Below are 15648 nucleotides of genomic sequence, written 5' to 3'. Positions count from 1 at the left end.
TTTGGCAAAATTCAGAGACTGTTCAATGTTTTGTTTTCCATATGTTTTAAATTTAAAAATCAATTTTGTGTGTATATGTATATTCACAGACATAAATTTCTTTTATTGCCTTGTTTTCAATGCAGTGTAAGTTGTCCATCAGCAATTGTAATTTGAAATGAATCAAATAACAGGATTTTAGCTATTCTATACGAAAAACAGTTTCCATTACAAAAAAACACTGAACTCCAATGCAAACAGGATTATGTTTTAAACGTAAACTAGAGATTTAGTTTTACACAGGAAAATTTCGAGTTATTAAGCTAATAAAGTTTTTGAAAACTTCGGCACAACTTGAGAAAAAGAAAATCCAAATCGATTCTAAAGAGCATTGGGGTGTTTTCCAGCTGTGCTTAAAAACTTTTTTTCTGATCACATTCATTGCCATTTTTCCTGAATGTACACATTATGTGATCCCTGAATCTTTTATTTTGGAAGTTTGTAAGCTACCAGCTATGCAGGCAAGATACATGCATAGAATTCTCACTGTCACTGTATAAAGCACACTGAACAATTTTCTATACAGCAGAATTTTTTTTAAAGGAACATTTCACTTGGGCTGAATAGATTTCCAAGTTTTAACATGTGAATTAGTGAATACATTTCAAGGGCTTTCAGCAATTCTGGTTTCAGTCCTGGCATGGGCAGGCCATCTGGAATGGCGCTCACAGTCTAATAAGTGTTGTGGTGTTGTCATTTTAAGGCACAGCTGCTCTACTGTGCCCACGTTGTAGCTTATTTTCGGGAAAGCAAGGCACTTACTGTACTGGCAACGCAGACATTTTATGCATATTTGGAGTAACATAAAATAAGTTAATATTTTTGATTAAAGTGAGGTTTTATAATTTATATGTCTTTTATAGAAGCAACTACATGATATAGTTAGGATAATTAAAAATAAGAAGAGGTTTGAAAGGGAGTCATGTTCACTCCTGCTCCAGCTCTTAGGATGAGGGTTTCTGAAAAAACACTGACGCGAAGAACAGCCGTCGTTCTGAAAAGTGACAAACTCTTAAAACTGCTGAACCAGGGGCACCTTGACTGTCTTCACCTCTGCAATGTGGGACGACTTCTGGATGATGCAGCTGGCGGTCCCCTGCAGCTTGTCTTGTCCCTGCGCCAGGTTTGTTAAGGCCATGGCTGCATTAATCTCCTTCCAGTATGTGTCGTCCTTGCTCGGCGCCTTTCTATTAGCTGCACTGGATTTAAGCAGAACAGAGAGAAAATGATCAAACTCACTGCAGTGTACGTAGAGGAGACCATCACGGAAAAGCACAAATGGCAAATAAAAACGTACTGCTCACCTGTCACCCTTACTGGATCCATTTTCCAGAGTGTCTGTAAAGAAAAACAAAGATTTCATGACTCTTCTTTTTTTGCTTTCTTTTTAAATCTCAGGCCTTTCATCATTAATTACGAGGAATAAAAGTTTGTCAGGAAACATGGCTGAAAATTGATTATATATGCATTTTTTTTTTTTACAAAGAAGATGTGAAAAAAATCTCTTTGCAGAGAAGCAGGAATAAGATGAGAACAGGTAATAGAGAATAAAAGGTAGCTTTCATAAATATACAAAAACCTGAGGTTAATTTGTTCTGAGACATTGACTGGGCCTTTTCGTAAGGAGGGCAATGGTACAGGGAAAGAGGGCTGACTGTATGGGGGCCGGATGCCGTCTCGCCCCCACCCCTCATCACCTGCCGCGCACCTTTGGGCAGATCGTAATGCCACATGAGGTCTGGGGCGGGCAGCTCCCTGAACTACAAAATAAGGGGGCTCCTAGATGGTCTTCCGGGTGCCTCTGGCTCAGCAGTCTATGATTTCATGCAAATCAAACCTTCGACCCAGAAAACAGCCTGGCAAATTGTCCCCTCTGGCGAGTTAGCAGATGAATAACAGACCCAATGCTGACAGCACCCGAGGGTTCCTGGCTATCAGAATAAGCAGGCACTGGCCTGTGAGCCCCACGCGGACCCCTCGTGCTGCCACGGCAGGAAACCAAAGTGAGACGTGCTCCTGCACTCAGATCGCTAATGTCTGTCAAAACCACGTCATCGAAAGGAAGATGAAATGGGTTCTTGATCTAGATTAAGCCTCTCTGGCGGACCTCCTTTGGCCAAAAGAACAAGGTACTGGGAACACAAAAACAGACCTGCTGGAGGGAAAGATTCCAGAGGGTATGGAGGGCCAGCAGCGTGGCCTGGGAGGTAAGAATAAAGAGTGCAGCCGGGAGCCCCAGCAGCCTTAGAGACCCCAAAACACAGTGGTTAAGACACTGCCGCCACCACCATCACCACCAAAAAGCACCACCGAAGAGGCTACAGAACGAGGCACCGTGCCCCCACAGGAAGCACGAAGACCATGGAGTTTGCTCACAGCCGTCTTTGAGCTCCATGGCCACTGGAAAGCTGTCTTTTCCTGCCCTAAGTCCCTTCCTTTTCTTCTCCTCCCCTTACTCGGTATTTCTGAAGGCAGTCTTTTCCCCTGTGATGCTCAAGGCTAGTTAAGCCATGCCGCCTAATTTCCAAGCCTGGGCTCCCAGAGAGCTGTGGAACTAGGAGAGACCTAGGGGGAGAACGTGAACACGGTCATAACATGGTCCAACCAGGGTGACATCTCCCAGGGATGCAACCATGTCAACAAGGCAGCTAAGCTTTGATGCCCTCGATGGATGAAAAGAATCAGGGAAACCTGTCAACACATCCTGAGTCAGGCCATGCAGCGCAGACTGGGGGAACAGGAACGGCCACTGTGAGCTCTTTGCACAACCTTTCACTCAAGGCCCACGTGACCCCCGCGCCAAAAAAAAAAAAAAAAAAAAAGACAAGCAAACAAAACAAAAGCACTTAGTGACTACATGACAAGGTTGTTATGAAAAATAAATGAGATTAAGTGTGTCTGGCCCCAAATGGAACAATAAATGTTAGTCCCTTTGGTTTCCTTTCGTTTTAGGGATCTTTGGGAAGATAACTGGATCTGTGAGCAGTTGGTCACCCTCGGAAGCCCTGTTAGCCTCTTAATCTCTTGGCCCCTGCACGTGGTCGGCCCAGATGGTTAGCTACACCTCTGCTGCTTGATAATCTTGGAATGATAATATTACTTATGTAAGCAGAAGAAAAAGAATGACAACTTTGAATTCACAGAACTCTGATAATCCTCGTTTACAGATCGCATCCCGTGTGCCAGGCACGACTCCAAGCACTTGTGTTTTAGCTCTTTCAATGTTAGCGACTCTACATGTGGACAGCAAGTCTCTGTCGTCCGTCAAGTCTTTCTTCATTTGGTGCTATTATCTGCAAATCTTTGCTCAGTAATGACAGAGACAAGGCACTACCAAAACAGAGAATAAGTCAATGCCTTTGTTTAGGACAAGAAAAGCTAAGAACGTCAGACATTTTACAGAGAGGAAAGAAAAGAATTAGGCCTTTGCTCAATTTTGCCCACAAATTGCAACAATTCTGTTGCCAAAGTGCAGCAATAGGCTATGGAGATATTTATCCAATGGAAAGACTTGGCAAAAGCAGAATAAGTTCCATGCAGGTTAAATAGCATTAGGGAAATAACAAAACATAACTGAGAAAAGACCATGTAACTGATGCTCTGGCTTATGAACGACGCTGTCTTGCGTGCACAGAGGGAACCAGAATCAGATTCCCCCAGGATGGTTGACGGAGATGATTACAGTGTGGATGACAGGCAGGAAGCCTGTGGCTGCAGACTCTGCACATAGGTCCCTGGAAGGTCCAGGAGAGCTTCTGTCTAAGGAGAAGCATGAATTAGGATGTGCAGCCCTGCGGCTGGCCAGACACTGCGAGCACTGTGCCTCACCCCCACCCTGGCCCCCTACCCGTGGCTGCCTGCAGGAATCTTGCCACCAAGAAACAAGTTTATGACATCTAACTGTGAAATTATAAAATTCTGCTTACTCTTGGGGTGTATGTGTTTTACAGTTTGGTGCCTATGAAAATACCTTTGAAGTGTAAACACAGAGACCCCATTCCGGGTATTCTTAATTAGTTTCATGCATTTCAACAATGTCCTCGCAATAAAGATGAATCCTATTTCTAAGGCAGAGGGGCGCTTAGTTCATTGTCATTAGGTGTGGATTCAGGTTCCTTTCCCAGCATCGGAAGAAAGGCTTCATAAAAAGGAATGAAGAGAAGAAACAGTTTACTCCTCCATCAGTAATCAATGTTAAAACAGCACGTAACCAAGTTCAATGTCAAAGATTTCAAACCAACAAGGAAAAGCTGACTATCGGGGGTCAGAAGCGGCTTTTGGGGGTCTCTGTGCCGAGGGTGGTTTTGGTGTGAAATATAAATTGGTGTTAGAAGGGCGTGCTTTTCCTACTGCTGCTGCTGGTGAGCTGCCCAAGTCGCTGGGGTATTATGCATCCGAGAGCCACTTCCCGCTGAGCAGCAGTTCCCAGAAGAACCAGCAAAAGCAAGACAGCAAACAGGGGCCCTTTTACTCTGAAACATTTGTGCTTTTGTAGGACAGCAAAGGACTGTAACGACCTGGGAATCTGGGGAGACTTTTGCTTCTATTCCGTATGCTGAGATGAAATTTGGGGAAATGCCCCAGAGGCTTCAGAGAACTGAGATCATTTGAGGGGAACTCTGTGTTAATGGTGAAAAAAATTTTTTTTCTCCATGTGCTCTTTTCCTTTGAAGTATAAACCTGCCAGCGCTTATCTGGTTCAAGTATTTTGTGCCTCTTCAGCCAATAGTCAGTATTTAAAGAAGGGTGGGTTTTTGGACCACCACTCAACGCCGCTTCAGCAGACAGGAGGTCTTGCCGGCTCCCTCCAGCTCAGGAAGTGGCACCCAGCAGCTTAGGAAAGAATCTGACAGGAGGAGAAGGGTTCTGAGCGCGGCTGAGCCGCCCCTCACTGCGCGTGCGCAGCGGCGGGTCCGCCTGCCCTGCATCCCTCTCAGCTGCGCCTCTTACTCTGCAAGTAGCTTGGCTCAGCCTCCCCCACGTCTGAGCTAAAATGCCTTTTTAGATCCTAAGGTTCCAAAAATCAGCTACGCTGTCAATTACCATAAAAGCAACTGGTTGGCAGGAAAAACTTATTGAACCAGCCAAAAGAGCGTGTTTTGAGACCAAAAAAGAAAAGGAATGAAAAAAAGAGGTGCATAGTTAGGAAAATCTTGGATGCTGTAAAACCCAAACCATGTTGAAACTTAAAATGGGGCTATCCTCAGTTTGGACATGTGTTTCCTTATAAAGTTAAGCAGAGAAACAATTATAAAGAAAATTCAGTTCTACTGCAACTTGAGATATATAAGCACGGAGCCCTGTGGGCAAAGTGTCCATTCAAGTTTGAGAAATGCAGTGTAGAAATATTAATTCTCATATATATATTCCTAAGGTAATATTTCTGGTCATAAAAAGAGACAAAAATATGGCCAAATCCTTTGGACTGAGATTATTTTTCAAATTTAAAAATCGGTAAGTCCTAAAGTTAGGAATGTTTTGAAATGTTCCACAAAATACTACTCACACCGCTGAAAGGTCAATAAAATTAAGATTAAGAATATGAGTATTTTAAATTAAATGATCTAAACATCATATTTTATATGTTTCCCTAAATTAAAATGGAGAGAGAGCTCCAGATGTTGGCAACTTTGCCTTCTCACGCTTAGTGGGTTTCGGGGCCGTTGCTGGAGACAGCAGGTGTGGACTCCAGGCCTTAGTGTTTCTGATCTCAGAGGTCCAGGGAGCCCTTGGCACACCAGTTCAGTTTCTGGAGTTATTTACATACTTGGAACAACTGAGAGAAAGAAAGAAGGAGCCTGCCCCGAGTGGGCGGATATAGAGCCTCACTGAAGATTCTGAAACACCGAATGCTCTGAGCTTGCAGGACCTCTCACCAGACAGACCCCTGTTCCCATCATCCGGTCTCTCTCTGCTTCCCCACGCACAGGGTCTGGGCTGGGCTCACATAGCCACCGCCACTCTACGTTTCTTTACTTTTAAAAATAGCATTTTTTGTTCTTTAATAAGAACGTCTGGCAGGCTTGCTGCAGAAAATCCAGGAAAAAGTGTAAAAGAGAAAATAAAGGGCATTTGGGGATAACTCAAAGTAATATTGGGATGTATGGCCTCCAAAAGCAAGTGTATCTACATTTTTTAAAGAGGAGTCACTTCGTATGTGTTTTAGAACTTGCTTTTTCACTCAGTTTCTACTTTTTCCTTACCCTTTTGTTAACAAATAAGATAATAAGCTATCATTTGGCTTCCCTGATGTGGCAGCGGTTTTTTTGTTTTTTTTGTTTTGTTTTTTGGGGTTTCTTTGCCTGTGAAAAAGAAACAATTTTGAACGAATTCAAAATCCAGCTTCACCCAGTTTAAAATGGAGTATCAAGAGTCTCGAATGTTACAAGGGGTTATCTTTAAAATAACGGTTACTAGCATTTCATCATTTAAGTGATCTCAGTTGGCAAAGTCTAACGCATTGTTTACATAGAAAGCCTATTAAAAAACCGATTAAACACCTATTCTGTACTTTCTGCTAGTATTTTAGACCATAGAGATACAAAAAAAGACTTTTTGCCCTCCTTACTAATCTGTAATATTAAAAAATTGGTTCAAATCACAGAATAGGAAATCTAAAGCTCTGTAGAGCTCATCCTCACACTTTAAATTAGAGCGACATTTTAATAGATGTGATATTCCTACAATCACTCCTGCATCAGCAGGAGTGAATTACTGTGAAGTAACTGCTAGACAGCTGTTGCCGCATCACTTTTGGGGGAAATGTTTGTGGCTATCCTCTCTTTGGAGTAGTTAGAGCTTTTGAAGGAGTAAAGATAAATCATCCTAAGTGATTTTGCTCAAAAAGGAAGGAAAAAATCCTACCCAACAACCTGTAATATTCATCTGTTGATGATTAAACTGCTTTTTCCAGTGCCACAGACCAAAAGTGAATTACACTTTAAAACTTCAGCATGACAGGAAGAGATTGCCACTAAAACTTGGTGAATATCAAGGCTATTGCTCATGGAAGGATTACTGGAGTCTTTCGGAAGAGTTAAAATTATAAAAATGAGACCCACCTCATCTTCATGGATGGAGGTGGTATTTTTTTTCCCTTTTGCAATTTGCTAGTTAAATTATTTATCCTGGGACCTTAAAGAATGAGTGGCTTCCAAAATTATTTCAGAGTTTAAAGAAAAATCTTTTCCAAAAATTAAGCCAATGTTTCCTCCAGCCACGACTTCCCCCCATCCGGCTGAAGATTCTTTTCCTTCCTGCTACCTCTCCTGTGGGCTGGCCCCTCACTACAGCTAATGGTGCCAGACATCCTGGGTCCACAGGGTCCCCATCTTCCACTGCCTTTCTGTCAATGCATCCTCCTACCTCCTCCCAGGAAATAAAAACTTAGAAGCCACACCCCTCTATTCTGGACCAACAGTGAAGACGGGCGTAGGTGACATTTCAAAGTTTCCAGGACAGGTTATGTTTTCATTAACAACGGCAGAACATCTTGAGGGTCCCGGGGGCACCCATGCCTGTGGATAAACCTCTAGGTGTCGGCGGGCTCGTTATCAGTAAGGGAGCTACAGAGCCCTCCTGTGGCTTTTCTGATTATGCAGAGGGAAAGAACTTGAGGCTGGTGCCTCCTTATTAATTCCCAGCTGAAGCTTTGTTCTGGTAAAACGCACAGTGGTTCTGACCTCATCAGTCTGGACTGGAGGACTAAAGGCATAGGAAGTGGGATTGGTAACTTGAAAGTAACTTTTCAAAGAAGCAGAGTGCCACCCAATTAGGCTGTCTCAACTCCACTTTCCATCTTTTTCCACTAAAGGTATTTCATGTCCTCAATGCTAAGTTAACTCGGCGTAGTCCCATTACCAAGACTGCTCCTCTGTGATCTCAAAGGCTCCACCTTCCCAAAGTTGAAAACTTTCAGCCTGAGACTTCACTTTGAAGATCAGAATGCAGTCTATGGGGAGGAAACTGTTGGTGAGTAACCAGGAAGGGGGTCTGGAAATGTTCAATATTCTCATTTCTATTCTTAGCACGTCATTACTATCTATGAGGGTGGTCTGGTGTGAGGTACAGAGGCAGCATGGGGCAGTGGGTGGAGCCCACCCTGGAGCCAGGCGGCATCCGTGCTCCACCACTGATTCTCTGTGTGACAGCTGGCCATCTGCTTGACCTCTCTGTGCTCTGATTTTGTCACCTAGGAAGTGGGGCTAATCACACTGGACTCAGGGTTGTTATGAGGACCATGTGATTTCATATTTTCTAAAACACAGAGGAAAGCTCAAGCATATATACCAAAATCCTTGTAAAAATTTCTTAAAAACGAACCTCTCCTCTCACTGTATTTTTTACATCTAGAATATGGGGTTGAATGCAGTCACCAGAAAAATTAGTATTGTTCAGAGATTTAATATGAAAACCATCATGTAAGGATGAGATATTTTAACTCTGGGCAAAGCCCATCAGCTCAGATTAATGGATTAAGTGTGCAGAATCTATCATCTTCAAAGACAAAGTGGCTTTTCTGATGCTCTTTTGTGCCAAAGCACTGTAACATGCCAAGACAAAGAGCGCTGGAGCCACATTAAAGAATATCTACTACCTCTAAGTGTCTAATGGGCTTTGTTACTTCATTTCTCAAGGGGAATACTGGAGATGTTACCCCAAATGTTTCATCCATGAAAGCTAGGCTTCTAGCCAAAGTCTCAGAAAATGACTTCCTAACTATACAGAAGTAACTTCTGTGTGTGCCTGTGTGTTGCAAGGAACATTAATTGTTTATAAAAGTGCTGCCTTCTACGGCAAGGTGGGCGACTAGTTCTGAAAACAGGGTGGACTTTCTCTGATTTTTAGCTAAACTTTAACCTTGTTCCAATGTCCCAACATTGACATTCATCCTCCAAGTTCTGCAGGAGCACAAGGGCTACTTAACAGCCTCCACACCGCAGTCCTAGGAGGCTGATGTTTAATAAATACATAGCTGAATAGTGTTAGGTTATGAAGTTCTAAAACGACTTTCTTCAGCAAAAAAAAAGGCCTTTTAAATGGGAAAATGTGCGTTTGTTATAGTCTAGAAATTGGCTGGGAAGTCTGGCTCCATTGATGTATTTTTAAGCTCTTCAGTATCTGAAAAATCATCAAAAAGTACTCTTGCTTTGATATATGAACTGTAGCGTATCTTTGGGTTGGCTCACATTATGGCCATGCTTTTCAAATTCCTTAAATTACTATCTCCAGAAATGACACTTCAGACTATAAGATCTTGCTGTTAAACCTGTCTGCATGCATTAACACCAGAAATGACACAACAAGAGAGGTGATGTCCGCCAACTCCTTGGATCTTTCAGAAGAGGAGCAAATGACAGTTCTCTACTCACAGTTCAGCTGCTGTATTTATTAATAGAAAAGAAGCATATTTTAGACATAAGATGAACAGTATTACCAGTCCTCCTACATTTCAAATACATTTTGATGTTCCTAATACAGTTAAAATGTTAAAACTATACTTGGCACGTCAATGTTCTATGTTCACACATTTCTACATTTAAAGGTTCTGTGATTTTCTGCTTTTAATTTCAGAAAGAGTCATTTAAAGTCTAAACTACGGTGGGGAAGGACTTTCAAATGGAAATTGGGAAGGTTTTTGTTGATGATGTGTTGAAGGCAGGAGAAGCTAAAAAGGAGGGAAGTGTACAGATGAGGTAAGAAGCCTTGTAGGCCGAGGCTGAGGCTGTAGGTCCGAGCATCCTCTAGTCTAGAAGCCTCATGATGACCAGTGTTGACCAACCGAAGGCCAGATAATCACCAGGAATCTACACCCAAAACCATTTATAAATTCCAATCGCATATAGATCCTATTCCACTGCTATCACCTAACGGTAGGATACAAGAAATGTCTAGAAGAGAGTAGGGGATAAGTTGCTTACACCTAACAAGTTGATCTGTTTGGGGAGGAAACAAATCATTGTATAGATCAGACCCACCTTTTTATACAATAATTTCTCTAAGGCACAGGATGTGTCTTAGGACCATAAGGAAATAGTTGGTGGGTTTACTAGGAACAGGACATTGGGTGAGTCACTGATGTGCACTGCATCTCCGGTCCTCACCTATAAATGGGGTAACCCCTCCTTCGCGGGCTTGCAGGGAGGATTAAATGAGGTGCCTAGTGTATAGCTCTTGGAACAGAGCCTGACACAAAGGAAGGGCTCCAGCGTCACAACTCCGCGAGTGAAGTGACGCTGTCAGTCGACCTTCACTAGCTAGCCCCCCGCCACCCACCCCCAGCGCCCTATGGCTCAGAAGCAGTTGAGGCTGCATTTAATGAACCAAGTCCCCGATTCTACCTTCGTATCAGCAGCAGATATAACATCTGTATTAAGAAAATGCCGTTCAGGAATGGGTGACTCCAGGTTCAAAATGCTTTTGTCTATTTTTGCTTAAACATGAGTATAATACCGCTAAAAAAAAATGCCTTTGGAGGGGGTTAATAAAACTTTACTTGCATTACTTTCCCCAGGTGTTACAGTTTTTGCCATGCTGTGATGTATAATTCAGGGAGAGTCATTCCAAATACAAAGTTGAGAATACAGGAACCCAAGATTTTCGCTGTAATGTATACACGATACTTCAGAATAATCAAATCACCCTCATTCTTCTAACTGGAATAGCTATGGTAATAACAGACTTCTAAGATCTGTGTTTTCTGTTTTGAAAATAAACACGTAGGCCCAGCTCTATATTGCTGTGATGGTGGGGCCTTTTATTTTGGGGAGTCATTTCTTTTTTTTAATTTTCCTTTGGGAAAATAGGGTGACAAATAGTAATCCAGATGGAGGTCATCAAAAAGTAATTATTCAACCTAATGTGGAATTTTTTTTCTTTCTAGGGTAGGATAAAAAGCTTTTCTAAACTAAAGTAAACTTAGTTTCTGCTGCCCTTAGTAGAATATTTTGTTCAGGCCTGCCTCAAAAAGAACAGAGCATGGTTTTATTATACATTGTGATGAGATTTACAAACAGTTTTTGGTTATTTTTAATCTGCTTTTTTTACAGCAGCCCTGAGAGGTAACTGGAGCTGCATGATCTCTAAAGAGGAACAGGAACAGGAACAGGCGAGCAGAACCAGCACGCAAACAACATGGTCACTTCAGGACCCAAATCAGTACAGTATCGGAGGATGGGGGCATCCTTTCTGGGCCTGCTGGGGGCTCGGCTTCTGAACAAGAGCAGAAATGGCAGAGCACCTGGGACCAAGGGGCTGAAGGGATCAAAGTCATCTCCTTGAAGCCACCCAGAGGTCCAGGGACAAGCTGAGAACTGGGGCTGACCCTCGGCCGGGTGTCTGCTGGAGGTTGAGCTGAGTTCCTTCTTTCTGCAGAGCACAGGGGCTCCTCCTGTGCGGGGACCACCACCCACCAGTGCTGACCCAAATCAGACGTACAGGCTCCACACTACAGCCCCAAGAAATGCAGTCTTCAGGAGGCGTATTTCTATCACAAGGTAGTAAAACTACAGTACTTAAACATGAAGCAAAGAAATTGTAAAGAAAGAAGGAGCAAACCCTCTTAGGATCTTAGATAAAAAGAAAAAAATACCAGAGCTTGATGACTATCAAAAAGAAGAATGAGTATAACATACAGAAAATTTCTTGCAAAGCCGTTTCATGGAAATTTAAACGCAGAAGAATGGCATGTTTGCATGATTTAAATAAATTTAAATGCCAAGCAGCTGCCATACATAATGTCCTATAAATGTCATAGGCTGTTTTATAACTAAATAAGACTCCTCAAAAATAAAAGGGAAAACACATTTGTTTTAATCATTAAAAATGACTGACTTAGAGAAATGGACAATGAATCCAACTTTATTTTTGGACTAAAAGCAATCCTCTGCTATTCCTGATATTTTCTGCCCTTTCATGTACTTTAGAGAGAAATATATTTTAACAATCAGTTGTGTAAACTAATTTAAAAATAAACAAAAGAGAGAAAAGCAGAAAGCTGTATGAAAAAAGAGAAAAGAAACAAAAATTACATTTCTAGGACCAACCAGATACACTTAACCACACTTTCGGGTTTGGTGCTGGGATATACTATACATACTGAAAAGTGATGTACGGATTAAATTCTCTCCAGACAACCAGAAATAGGTGATGAATGGGCACTGTGGAGAAGATCGTAGTCACTGCTTTGAATCAAAGGACTGTACAAAAGAGCCTGGCTCTCACACTCAACAGTAAACAAACGACAGATTTTCATCACGAAAGCACAAAAAATTGCCCCTTCTTTGGGTAATAACAGCCAGGAAAATCATAATTCCTTGCAGGATTCCCAAGCTCTTGCAGGCATGTGGCCTCTCCCCTCCCGAATGGTGATTCTAGTCACTTCTCCACACTTGGGACAGCAGAGCAAAGGGGCCAGCCCTGGATTTGAGGGCAGAAGAGTTGCTCACAAACACTAAAGAGCTGTGAAGGCTCCTGGAACTACAGATGTGCCACAGCGTTGCTCTCTGCACCCTCTGTGATTCCAGATGCACACCCAGTTAAAGCCAGCAGGTGTGAGCCACGCTCTGTTACACATACGGTTTGCACATGGGTCCAAAGCCAAAGAACGGAAGGCATCTACTGAACAAGAGAGGAGAAACCATCCCTCCCAGGCCACCCACACTGGGAGCAGAACACAGGATGCTACAAACACACAGGAAGAAGTGAGCCATCGTTCCATGCAGGCCTCGGGGCAGTGTTTAATTACACAGCCCTCAGCACAGGATGGGGATAGGAGTTGGTTGGTAGGGCTTTTTAGAAAAAGTATTTCTCTTCTTTTCCAAACTCTAAGTAATTGGACATATTATCTAACTGATTTTCATTCTACTTTAGGAGGTTTATAAGTCATCTTACAGAAAAAGACAAATGCTGAATGATATCACATATATGTGGAATCTAAGAAATAAAACAAACAAATGTGTATAAAAAGACAGAAGCAGACTCACAGATCTAGAGAACAAACTAGTGGTTACCAGTGGGGAGAGGGAAGGGGGCAGGGACTGGGGAGTAGGAAATACAATCGACTGTGTATAAAATAGACAAGCAACAAGGATTATACTGTACAGCACAGGGAATATAGCCATTATCTTGTAATAGCTTTTAAAGGAGTATAATCTGTAAAAATACTGAATCACTATGCTGTACACCTGAAACTAATATGAATATTGTAAATCAGCTATTCTTCAATTTTAAAAATTGAATGATCTGCTTAGAAAAAAATAATAAAGTCATGAGATTAATTTTAAAAAATAAAAAATTATTTTATAAGATAGCTTTTTAGACAATATATCGATTCTTATTTGGAGAAAAGGATGCACAAAAATCCTTTCTTTCAAAGTGAAAGGCATGAGGAATCTGTATTTGTGCTGATTTACAGGAGCCCACAGGAGAAGCATAAAGAAATGAAGGATGAAAATGCACTGAATTTATTATTTACATGAGAAATCATCATCATCATTATAAAAATAATTAGCAGGGCTAGGGAAAGCAGAAAGTGGGCCCAGAAATGGAAGAAGCATGATTATTTTTATACTGGAGAAAAAAGGAGGTAATGGGAGTTGTGTGGGGCAAGTGTTGAAAGCATCTGTCAAAAGGCTGCTTTAGAAATGGGAGTCCCAGTTTATGATTAATTGAAAAATTATTCCAATGGAAATTCCATGCTAACATTAGCCACCTTTAAGACAGGGAAAGAGAATAACCAATTAGTTACTCAAATTCCTACAGCTGCTTTTAATGGGATTCACGCTTTTTCTGGTTTATCTTGAATTGAGAAATTGAGTGCACCTGTTCCCTGCTAATCAGTGCGAACTGTGAAGGGCGGAATTCACTTAATTATGCTTCACTCCTCCAACATCAAGGTGCACTGGGAAGAGAGCAGATCTGGAACCAGAGAGCTCGGGGTTCTGCTGCTTATTAGCAAGCAGTTTGGGGCAAGTCAGTTAATATCTCTGCCGTCGCAATTTTTTTCTCATCTGTAAAATAGATATAAAATACAGAACAATGAAGACTGTTGCAGAAATCAGTAATAGTCACTGCAAAACGGTAGGCAGCAGGAATTCTCAATAAAGAGCAGCTACAATTATCCCACAATTGCAAATACTCTTTTTTTGTAGTGGCAGCAAACTTGGATACATGTTGAAGAATTACCCTGACATGGAACAGATAACGAATAACACAATTCAAAATATTTTGTGCACTGAATTGTCTCCGCTGGGTCACGGGCAGGCGTGTTATGTCTATGACGCTCTAGTGAGGAAAATTCCCCAAAGGGCAAGACTGCATATTATGGAGACTTCGGTTTTGCAAAGGCTTGGAGAAGGTCACTTAAGTTGCTTAGTAGCCTTAATATGCAAAACATTAGGACGGAATCTTCGCTGAGAGCGGGAATGAGCACACCAAGGCAAATTCCAGGATTATGTCAGCAACTGGTCTTCTGCTGTTCGTTTTTGGGGTTGGCACATGTAGCTGTTATGGGACTGGCAGCTTACACATGTCACCCACGCAATCATACGGGTATGCTAGAGTGTTTACTCTTAATTGCTCGGAAAAAGTTTTAAATGTGAAGGTCTTTACTCAAGATAGGATGTGGCACTGGGATCTGGGGGAACAGCTTTGGAAATGCCCAATTCTTAAAAGATAGGTCTCTAATGTTTGCTAGTAAAAAATTTCTATGATGAGCTAACATATAATTCCACAAGGAAAAAAATAACTATTTAAAACATACATTACCTAAAAGACCTTAACTGTATCACTGCTTTATCCTAAACAGCTGTACTTGGTATCCTTAAATCGGAGCAAGAATATATAGATTATTTCAATACTCTGATATCTTACAAAGAGACCAACATTTATTAAAAGGTCTTCCCACTACACAGCAGAGTGGGAGAAAGACTTGATTTCCCTTGGAATTTTTTGCCATCTTTGGATGCCTGGTACTTTCATAGAGAATAGATAACAACACTGCAGTGAAGCTGAACTTATCCAAGTAAAAACCGAATTTTTTTGAGTGTTAAAATTACACTTTGTACACAGCATTTTACGCCCCCCCCATTTTGGGGGGCATAATTAAGGTCCAGGTCAACTTAACACAATTCACAGTGGTGACAACAATATTATTTATCAAGCATTTTGCAAGTTATAAGTATGCAATTAATCTCATTTCCATTTTGTGCACACATATCATTTTCCCCATTTTACAACTGAGACCAGAAAAGCTGACAGGTCCAAAGCTAAACTGTTAGTAAACAATAGGGCTAGTACTAGAAGCCCAATCTTTTAAGTACAATAGGATGGGCTCTTCTCCACGGTGTCTTCATTTACTACTTCATGAGTTCATACATTTGTTCAGCAAACATTTACTTAATGCACCCTAAATGTCAGGCACCTTGATAGGCCCTAGAAATACAGTAAGTCCCCTACACATGAACGAGTTCCGTTCCAAGAGCATGTCCATAAGTCCAATTTGTTAGTAAGTCCAACAAAGTTAGCCTAGGTACCCAACTAACACAATCAGCTATATAGTACTGTACTGTAATACGTTTATAATACTTTTCACACAAATAGTACATGAAA

The 15648-nt window shown here is 41.6% G+C and overlaps 1 protein-coding gene across 1 annotated transcript in view; it reads right to left on the bottom strand.

Annotated features, from left to right (window-relative positions):
- Positions 1 to 1051: 1051 nt before the first annotated feature.
- Positions 1052 to 15648, bottom strand: part of MKX (mohawk homeobox) — a 65011-nt gene continuing 50414 nt past the window's right edge. Inside the window, exons 5-6 of the mRNA XM_057733363.1 lie at positions 1344 to 1377; positions 1052 to 1238 (exon numbers count right to left, since the gene is read on the bottom strand). Coding sequence (XP_057589346.1) covers positions 1052 to 1238; positions 1344 to 1377 — 221 coding nt within the window. The remainder of the gene's footprint in view (positions 1239 to 1343; positions 1378 to 15648) is intronic.

This window comes from Hippopotamus amphibius, chromosome 4 (genome assembly GCF_030028045.1).
Source record: "Hippopotamus amphibius kiboko isolate mHipAmp2 chromosome 4, mHipAmp2.hap2, whole genome shotgun sequence".
Lineage (NCBI taxonomy): Eukaryota > Metazoa > Chordata > Mammalia > Artiodactyla > Hippopotamidae > Hippopotamus > Hippopotamus amphibius.
This window is presented reverse-complemented; position numbering and strand designations above follow the sequence as displayed.